Source organism: Festucalex cinctus, chromosome 12, assembly GCF_051991245.1.
Source record: "Festucalex cinctus isolate MCC-2025b chromosome 12, RoL_Fcin_1.0, whole genome shotgun sequence".
In the NCBI taxonomy this organism is placed as follows: domain Eukaryota; kingdom Metazoa; phylum Chordata; class Actinopteri; order Syngnathiformes; family Syngnathidae; genus Festucalex; species Festucalex cinctus.
The window spans coordinates 19696127-19706126 of record NC_135422.1 but is presented as its reverse complement, the minus strand read 5'-3'; the positions used below and the strand labels follow the sequence as shown (position 1 = coordinate 19706126).

General features: G+C 38.6%; 2 protein-coding genes across 8 annotated transcripts in view; one reads left to right on the top strand and one right to left on the bottom strand.

Moving 5' to 3' along the window:
* Positions 1–9631, top strand: part of arid4a (AT-rich interactive domain 4A) — a 51232-nt gene extending 41601 nt beyond the window's left edge. For both annotated transcript variants that reach the window (XM_077539762.1, XM_077539763.1), the window contains exons 20-25: positions 157–222; positions 1301–2428; positions 3526–3630; positions 3726–3857; positions 5852–5998; positions 8565–9631. In XM_077539762.1, coding sequence (XP_077395888.1) covers positions 157–222; positions 1301–2428; positions 3526–3630; positions 3726–3857; positions 5852–5998; positions 8565–8668 — 1682 coding nt within the window. In that variant the 3' untranslated portion in view covers positions 8669–9631. The remainder of the gene's footprint in view (positions 1–156; positions 223–1300; positions 2429–3525; positions 3631–3725; positions 3858–5851; positions 5999–8564) is intronic.
* Positions 9632–9648: 17 nt separating this feature from the next.
* Positions 9649–10000, bottom strand: part of timm9 (translocase of inner mitochondrial membrane 9 homolog) — a 1941-nt gene continuing 1589 nt past the window's right edge. For all 6 annotated transcript variants that reach the window (XM_077539773.1, XM_077539774.1, XM_077539769.1 and 3 more), the window contains exons 3-4: positions 9931–10000; positions 9649–9838 (exon numbers count right to left, since the gene is read on the bottom strand). The exon at positions 9931–10000 is cut by the window's right edge and continues 26 nt beyond it. In XM_077539773.1, the coding sequence (XP_077395899.1) occupies positions 9704–9838; positions 9931–10000 (205 nt within the window). In that variant the 3' untranslated portion in view covers positions 9649–9703. The remainder of the gene's footprint in view (positions 9839–9930) is intronic.

Below are 10000 nucleotides of genomic sequence, written 5' to 3'. Positions count from 1 at the left end.
GCAGGGTTTTTTTTTTTTTTTTTTTTTTTTTTTTTTTTTTTTTTTTTTTTTTTTTACTTTCTGGACCTGGATTTTGCCACCTCTGGAAATAAGTAAATTATTCTGAACACCGCAAATGTTTCATCTGCCATCTTTCTTGGTCCGTTGTTTCTGTAGATGCGTCGCGCATCAGGAGGACCAGGAGGACGTCCGGGATGTATGACTCGGACCGCGCCTCAAACGGTGGGTCGGCTGGCGGCGATTGGTAGTTCTGATTCTTTAGTAGACAAAAAAACATATCTATTAGTGCTGTGCAATTAATGGAACTTCAATTACAAAATCAGGATAATTGTTAAAAAAAAAAAAAGATGATTAATACTAACTTTTGAGTTGTTTAATTTATACATTTGCACTTTTAAGTTTTACAATAGCTAATTTAAGACATTTTGTTTATCCAAAAGGAACTTGCATAATTATATTGTTTCAAAGAACTATTTGTCTTAATATTTTTTATTTGCTTATGTTTAAACATTTTCTTGTTTTGTACCCAAAAAAAAAAAAAAAAAAAAGCATTCTACTATACAGTGCACATGTTGCACTCCAGCTTGAAGTTTTTGCCAACATAAATACATCAATTTCTAAATCTGTTTGGTCCAAAAGGAACTTACGTAATAATTGTTTCTATTTTTTTTTTTTAAATTGGTCCTTTTATATATATATATATATATATATATATATATATATATATATATATATATATAATTTATTTATTTATTTTTTCAAAGGTTTAAACATTTTCTTGTTTTGTTTCGTCCTACTGCAAGCTTCCAACATGTGCCAATACAAATAAATAAATATATATTATTATAAATCTGTATTATTCTAAAATCTGTTTGGTCCAAAAGGAACTGACATAATCAGTGTTTTTTTGTTTTTTTTTAATTGTTCTTAATATTTTTAAATGCTAAAACATTTTCTTCTTTTGTACCAAAAATAATCATTTGAATCATCGTGATTTCAGTTATTGCCAAAATAATCGTGATTATTTTTTCCTTAATCGAGTAGCCCTAATCTCTATGCTAAATTAGTTGATGATAAAAATAACATTGCAAAGGCAAAAAAAGTAGTGACGGATGTCGAACTAAGAGACGTTTTCAAATGTAGGGAGTAAAAGTAAAAATCAACACAAGTTATTTTGACAGCAAATTTTGCTTTGTCGAGTCGATTTTATTGCTAGATACGATCTTCGTTTGCATAAATTAGCATTTTGTGCGCACGTTATATCTCGTTTTAGTCCCATCATGTTGTCGTTTCTCCGTAGACGATTCCGACAACTCGATGCTTGAGAGCGAATTGGAAGAGCCGCCGGACAAGAAACTGTCGCCGTGGCGGGGGAGACCAGACACGGACAAGGGGGACGAGGGCGCGCGTGACGTGAAGGAGGAGGAGACGTCTAGCGACGAAGCGGCCGCCGCCGTGACGACGCGACCTCCTACCACGCCGCCCCACCCCGGCACGCCGCCAGAGGACTCCGCCCACGTCGCGAGTCCCCCCGAAGACGACGAAGTTCTCAAAGTGAACTTTGAGCCCGACGTGGCCAGAGCGGGCCCCGCCTCCCGGCCTGACGAGCCGCAGGAGGCGCCGTCGGCCAACCCCAAGACGCCGCCGCCGCCGCCTTTGTCGCCGCCCACAAACTGTGAAAGTCCCCTGAAAATCTGCAGTCCGCCCACCGCCACGAGTCCCAAACCTCCCACGCAAGCTCCTCCTCCTCCAAGTGTCCTAACGAGACCGGATGAGCCAATGGTGGTCCTCCACTGCCTCCCTGTCGTGCCACACCTCCAGCCAGAAGCCCCGCCCCCCATCCCGTTGGCGGCCACGCCCTCCGACACCGACTCGGCTAGCGAGGAGGAGGAGGAGAAACCGGAGATGACCGCCTCCTCCCCCAAGTCTTGCGCGAGCCCCACCAAAGTTTTCTTCACGTCGCCGCTGCGCGCCGCCGAGGCTGAGAGGCGGAGCCACCGGGCGGCGAGGACGGAGCCGCCGCCCGTCAAGGCTGAGTCAAAGGAGTGTCCCGACGACGAGCCCGCCGGCATGCCACCCCGCCGGGCACAAGAGGCGCTCGGCCCCGTCCCGAGCGAGGAGCCACAAATGGGTGCCGAGGCACTACTTTGCCACGAGGTGGACCTGGACGACCCCGATGACAAGGACAAGCCCGTCCTTGTCGGCAGGGAGCGGCCGCCCTCGCCCCGCCCACCCTTCCTCCCCGACCCCGCCCCCTGTCCCGAGGAGCTCCGCCCGGCCAGCGTCGACCCCGAGGTGGAGGCGGAGGTGGTAGTGGTGGTGGGGGGCACGGAGGAGGAGGAAGAGGAGGAGGAGGAGGAGGCGGTGGCGGCGGCAGCGGGAGACCAGTCCAGTCCGGATGTCGTCGACCCGTCGCACGAGGCCCGAGGTAGTATTAGTCTTAATTTGATCCGCCATTTTCAAATTTAGTCCAGATTCAATCACGCTTGTAGTTTTCATCATACTTTAGTCAACCTCATTTTTAGGTGATTATAAATCGAGCATTTTAGTCCAAGAAAACATTTTATTCATCTAATTTTAATCAACAAAAACAGTTAAAGGGATATTTGACTCATTGAGCCATTTTTCAACAGTAAGAGGTTAATATTTTAGTCATTATTTTTCTTGCACAATTAATAACTTTAAAAACTCATTTTTCGACTTGTCGACTGATGATGACATCAGCTGTGCTGAGGAAGTAGGTCACGGCCAATCATAACTCACTTGTTTTCTGGGTTTGGATCTGCAAACCGCGCCACGATAGGTCTTTGCCCACTTCCTCAGCGCAGGTGATGTCATCATCAGTCGACAGCAAGTAGAAAAATTACTTTTTTCTACTTGTCAATTGATGATGACATCACTTGTGCTGAGGAAGTTTGGACAAACCCAGAAAACGGGTGAGCCATGATTGGTTGTGACCTGTTTCCTGAGCACAGGTGATATCATCATCACTCGACATCAAGTAGGAAAATTATTTTTTTAAAGTTACTAATTTTACATATTAAAAATAATGAGGGTACCACATTCATTATAGACAAAATTTTCACTTTTTAATGCTGAAAATGGCTCAATGAGTCAAGTATCCCTTTTAAAATATACATTTTTCCACTTGTCGACTGATGATGACAACACTTGTGCTGAGGAAGTTTGGACAAACCCAGAAAACAGGTGAGCCACGAGTGATGTCATCATCAGTCGACAGCAAGTAGAAAAATTACTTTTTCAAAGGTATTAATTGTACATGAAAAATAATCAAGTCATCACATTCATTCTGAACAAAATATGTATAACTCAACTCAAATTTATTTATATAGCGCTATATAGTTTAAGTTAGTTTTCGGATTATTATTTTTTTTTATTTTTTTTTAAAAAGCATTTTTGTTTTTATTTTATTCCATTAATGGAATTGTTTTTTGAATTTTATTTTTTTCGTTGGTTTTAATTCATTAAAAATAACCTTGTCGCCGCTCACCTCCGCCCCGCCAGGTCATAAGCGTCTGTTGGAGTGTCAGGCAAGCCCCGCCTCCAAGAAGCACAAACGAAACCACAAGCGCACCAGCGGGACCCCCAAGGCGGACAAGAACGGCACCGGTGAGGCCACCCTTTCGCTAACCCACATCCGCCATCTTGCATGATGTCATCGTGATGTCACTTCCTCATGGCTCCTCCCATTTTTGTCCCACCAGGTCACAGCAGCGACAGCGAGGACCAGTCTCGTCTCTCGTCTTTATCAAAATCCAACAAGTCTCGCTGTCCCGGCGCCGCGTCTCCGCACTCCAAAGAGAAGCACGGCGCCTACAAGTGGACCTTCCAGCTCGGTAACACGCACACAAAACAAAAATTTATAGGGGGAAAAAAATGAGGCTCCAATAACCGCTAATACTGGCTACCATCAGGAACAAGTGCTTTGCTTTTTTTTTTTTTTGAGGGGACGTGTAAGCTGAGCAAAATATGATTGGCTTGGTGCAGAGTGGAGTAAACGTGCTACCTCGTTAGTTAATTGACTCCAATTAACTTTTTTTTTTTTTTTTTTTTTTCCCTTCTGGAGAGCAGGACAAGGGAGCAAGATGTAAGACAAATATGAATGGTGCCAGCGGGTTTGATTGAGCCCCAACGTCAACTTACCTTAAACGTCCCATAAAAAAATAAATACATAAATAAATAAGTAAAATGAAAAAAAATAGAAAACATTTTAAATAAGGTCATTTTCGAGCTGTAATTTTAATACTGTGATAACTTAATGCTGTTGTTCATATCAGCGTTTTTCCTGGCTCAAATTGAGTCAGAGGTGGTATCATCCTGACTATGATGCGTGACTACCGATACCAGGTATCGGAATCTGTGCCAGGGTTCTTATAGTTTGGGAATTTTTCATTTTAGTTATTTTGATTTTGTTTTGTTTTTTAAATTGAGTTAGTTTTAATAGCTTTCAGGGTGGCTCTGTTAGTTTTTATTAGTTTTAGTTATTTAATAAATGCTGAGATTTAGTTTAAAAAAAAAAAAAAGTGTATTGTGCACAATATTCAAAAAACAGCTTGGGAGACGTCATCTTTTGGTGCTTTTCTATTGGCTGCTGCTTGATGACATCACTTCTGTGTGACACACTTTCAAACATCATTATTCCGGTTAATATCAAAATTAAATCGATTTAAAATCATCCCCAAAGGCTCATACATTAAATTAACAAAGACGAAAATGAAAGACATTTTTGGTATAATTATCCAGTCAAACCTTGGTTTTCGAACATAATCCGTTCCAGAAGGCTGTTCCAAAAGCGAATTGTTCGAAATCCGAAACAAATTTTCCCATTATAATTAATGTAAATAATTTTAATCCGTTCCAAGTCTAAAAATAATTTTTCTGTTTTTTTTATTTTATTTCATTTTATTTTATTTATTTTTTATTTTTACTATTTTACACCATAAACTGCACTGTATACTGTTTACCATAAATAGAAAAGGGTAGAAATAGACAGTTTTATTTTAATAGAAGATACCCTATCTAAAATGATGAGGAGAAAAAAAAAAAAAGAAAAAAACACTTACAGTATTTCTTCAATCTTCATACATATGTTCATTGTTTGCAGCTTTTGGTTTAAGTTGTTTGCGTCTGTATGCGTGTGTGTGGTTTCCTAAAGAAAGACAGAAAATAGGCCAATAAGTAAATGTATAAACGTAAGTTAAGGCACTCACATTAATAAAGAAAGCAAATTAAATTAGCGCAGTTAAGCTCGCGTCATTTAGAACATCACTTCCGGTATGTGCTCTTATTGTGAAACTAAATGGTGACACTTACGGTTTTGGGCTTAGCAGCGCAACATCAACTTACGAGTGCTATGTGGTAACGTGCGGATGAGAAAACACCGCCCAAACATTCGTAACAAACATTTTAGAAGGAACAAGCTATAGCTGATTCTGGCAAGAAGGTTACAGACAAGAAATAAGGACATCAGGACCCACCAGTCATTGACGCACACGGTTCTCAGTTACGCAGTTAAAGTTGAAGATATCACACTTAAGGAATAGACAGCTTTGTAGCCTTTTATACACTCGGTGAGTGAGTCGCGTTCAGGTACGCTCTGCTTTTTTCAGTTCGAGAGACGATTTTTTTGGACGAGTTCTGAGACATAAAATTCTCGAATTTTCTGGTCGAAAAACAATTTGTTCGAGAACAGAAGTGTTCGAAAACCGAGGTTTGACTGTAGTCAGTTTTGTAAACATAAAATGTCGTATCAGTTAGTTTTCATTTTTTGGATGATCAAAAACGAACAACAAAAACGTTTTTACTGACCGTCTTGCGTTGTCCCGCTCAGACGCCCTGGACAGCATGTCGAGCAGCGAGCGGATCGCCTTCCTGCAGGACAAGCTGCAGGAGATCAGGAAGTACTACATGAGCCTCAAGTCCGAGGTGGCGTCTATCGACAGGCGCCGCAAGCGCTTAAAAAAGAAGGAGCGGGAAGGTAAGGAGGTAGATTATGGAATCACAGGAGTGCCAAAATTAATAGGAAATACAAACGCAATCCATAAAAGAAACATCATCAATAAAAAGAGATTAATTAATAATAATAATTAATTAAAGGTTGTGCTTTAGCAACATATCCCACAATCCCACGCGGCTGGCCATATTGGTGGGTGTCAAGACGCGGTTGGTGACCCCTGGTGGGGACTTTTTTTTTTTTTTTTTTTTTTTTTTTTAATCTTTCATTTTACTTTTATTTACGTTACTACAAGTCAAGACACTCCGTCTATTTGCCGGCAGCGTGACGTCACTCACGGCGTGACTCGACAGCACGCAGTCCATTCATTTTTTTTTTTTTTTTTAAGCATTGATAGGTAGTCGTGCGTGCTGTCGAGTCACGCTGTGAGTGACGTCATGCTAACGGCAAATACAAAAAAAAAAATTGATTGTGTTTGTATTTCCTATTAATTTGCACTCCTATGACTATAGAGTCACAGGAGTGCCAAAATTAATGAAATTAAATGTTCGGTTTTATCGAATGCCTTTGTATGTCTGCTTTTGTAAAAGTTCTCTTTTAAGGATTGTGTTTGTATTTCCTATTAATTTTGGCACTCCTATGACTAGAGTCACAGGAGTGCCAAAATTAATAAAAATGACTGTTCGGGTTTATTGAATGCCTTTGTATTTCTGTATTTGTAAATGTTCTTTTATTGAATGCCGTTGTATGTCTGCATTAGTAAACATTCCCTTTTATTGAATGTCTTTATATAACTGCTTTCGTAAATATCTCTTTTTATTGATGATGTTTCTTTTATGGATTGCGTTTGTATTTCCTATTAATTTTGGCACTCCTGTGATTCCATAGTAGATAGGGTAAAAAAATGATAACATTAAAGATAAATAAACGAATCAAAGTGAAAATAAAAATGTAGGAAAACGTATTGCATTCACTTGGGGGGGAAAAAAAACTCCTGTTTTTCTGACTTTGTTTTTTTTTAGTAATTTTTTTCTGTTTTTCTTTCTATATTTTTTCCTGTTTTACTGAATATTTTTTTCTGTCATAAAAAAAATATTCGGGAAAAACAAGGAAAAAATTATTCAGGAAAAACAGGAGGCAAAATTTCAGGGCAACAAAAATATTCAGGAAAACCGGGAAACTGGCCTCTTGTTTTTAGGAATAATTTTTTCCCTGTTTTTCTGAATTTTTTTTTATTTTATTTTTTTTTAGACACGAAAAAAAAAAATCAGTAAAACAGAAAACAATATTCAGGAACACGGGGAAAACTATTCAGAAAAACAGGGGACACTTTCCTCTTGTTTTTCAGAATAATTTTTCCCCCTGTTTTTCTGAATATTTTTTTTATGACAGAAAAAAAATATTCAGTAAAACAGGAAAAAAAAAAATTCAGGAATAAAGGGAAAAAATATTCAGAAAACCAGGAGGGAAACTGTCCTCTTGTTATTCGGAATAATGTTTTCCCTGTTTTTCGGAATATGTTTTTTATGACAGAAAAAAATTCAGTAAAACAGAAAAATTAAAAAAAAAAATTACTCAAAAAAACCAAAACAAAGCTCGACAAAAATCCAGTCAGAAAAACAGGAGGAAAAAATTATTCAGAAAATCAGGCGGAAACTGTCGTTTTTCTGAGTAATTTTTTCACTGTTTTTCTCAATATTTTTTTTATTATGACAGAAAAAAAATACAGTAAAACAGGGAAAAAAATATTCAGAAAAACAGAAAAAAATACTAAAAAAACAAACACAAAAAACAAAGCTCCCCAAAAAATTAGTCAAAAAACAGATTTTTTTTTTTTCTTCAAGTGAATGCAATACGCTTCCGTAAAAAATGGGTATATGAAATATACGGTAATTCAAAAATTAAGTGCAAAAAATATATATATAAATGGAACAACAAAATAATAAATAAAAATAAAAAAAAATAAAAAATGGGATTCAAAAAAATAAAAAGTAAATACAAAACTATAAATAGTATTAAATATAAATCAAATAAAAATGCTCTGCTCTCACATTTATTTATTTACGCTGCTGCAGATGCACTGTCAGGACAAAATGAGGGGGCGGTCCTAATTGTCTGTTGCAAACTGTTGTTCGTCGTCTGCAGCATGAAATGAATAAATGTGAGAGCAGAGCATTTTTTATTATTTAGTTCTATGTATATATATTGTATTTATTTGTACATTTGTGTTTTTTAATCTTGTTTAATCTAATTTATAGATATATATATTTTGTTGGTTTTATTTCCGTGTAAATTTATTTTTGTATTTAATTAATTTATTATTATTATTATATAGTAGTATTATTTAAATTATTATTTTAATTATATTTATTACTATTATAATTGCTATTTTTGTTATTAGGTATTTTATTCTTATTATAATTTTAACATTTATTAATGTATATTTATTTTTATACTTAAGTTTTGAATTCCATTTTTTATATCCGTTTTTATCTCCACTTTTATTCATTGATTTAGTCAGTTTTGGTCAAAAAGCAAAAGTGCCTGTGTGTGTAAAACGTGCGCGGTGTCGTGTCCTTTCCGTGTCCAGTGTCCAACACGACTGCGTCCACGTCCTCGGGCTCCTCGGACACGGCTATGAGTCCGTCCTCGGCCTCGCCCACTCAGAGCACCTTGGCCGTGGAGTGCAGGTGATGACACGCCCGACCCATGGGATGGACTGACTGACGGACACAGCGGGGACGCGACGGACCACACAACAGGACTGACTCCCTCGTCGACACTTATAAGGCAGCCTCGCAGGGTTCATTAAGGGGACCCCAACCCTTTCCTCTTTTCTACAACTTCCTTGACACATTTCCTACTTCCTCTCTACTTCCTGCTCTTAAACCCCCCCTAACCCCAATTGTTGACTTTTTGACACCCTCCTTGCTCCTTTATATATATATATATATATATATATATATATATATATATATATATATATATATATACTTTCTGTCCTCACTTGGCTGTCAGCTTCTCAATACTTATTTACTTCCTGGTTGCTCCCTTCTTACTTCCTGTTTGTTGTTCTGTACTTCCTGCTGCCATTTTTTGTTTTTGTTTTACTTTGTACATCTTGTCATCACTTCCTCCCTCCCCTCTGTGTACTTCCTGTCCCCCTGTCCTCCTCCAGTTGGCCCGGGGTCATGGGGTCAAAGTTCAGCTGCAGGTTCAGTGGGGAGGAGCCAAAGTAGCTGCAATATGCAAATTAATTTTTGGACACAATTTTGAAGTCAATTTTATTTTTATTTTTTTTTACTTTTCTATGATATTATAGCTTCTATTTTGGTAAGAAAAAGGAAAAAGTTGAATAAATAAATAAAGGTTTTGTTTTTGTGTTGCAGTGAGGAAGTTTGAGGTAAAAAAAAAAAAAAATTCCTTACTTGAGATGGATGTCAGACATTTTGTGGCCCGCTTGCTTCTTCTTGTTTCTGCTCCACTTTGCCATTTCCTGTTTTCGCTCGTGGACTTTTTTTTCTTTTTTTTTTGTACATAAGATTAAATGTGAAAATGTAAAGAATGATTTATAATATTTTTAAGAGAAGACTTTGTACGCTTCTGTCAGCTGCCATGGAAACAACTTCCTGGACAAATAAAAGTTTTTAAATATCACTTTGTGTGCACGCTGATGACATCACAAATTTTATTTGGGACACATTCCAAAACGTGGAACTCCACGTGGTCTCATCTGGGCTGCGCCAGCAGGCCGGCTTTGGCGGCCAGCGCCTCGTTCTGCTGGATGTGGTACTCCTGGAAGCGCATGGAGATCCGTTGCGTCATCTTCAGGTACTTCTGCAGACACGACTCGGAGCAGCTCGACTGCGGACCAACGACGACAACAACAGACAAGATGACAGATGGAGAACCATCACGAGACACCAGTCCAGAACTGCGTTCCGGACGGCCGGTACCTCCTCAGGCCGGACCTCCCGGCTGGTGAAGTCCTTAACGCAGTCCATGAAGCAGTTTTCTGTCAGCTTG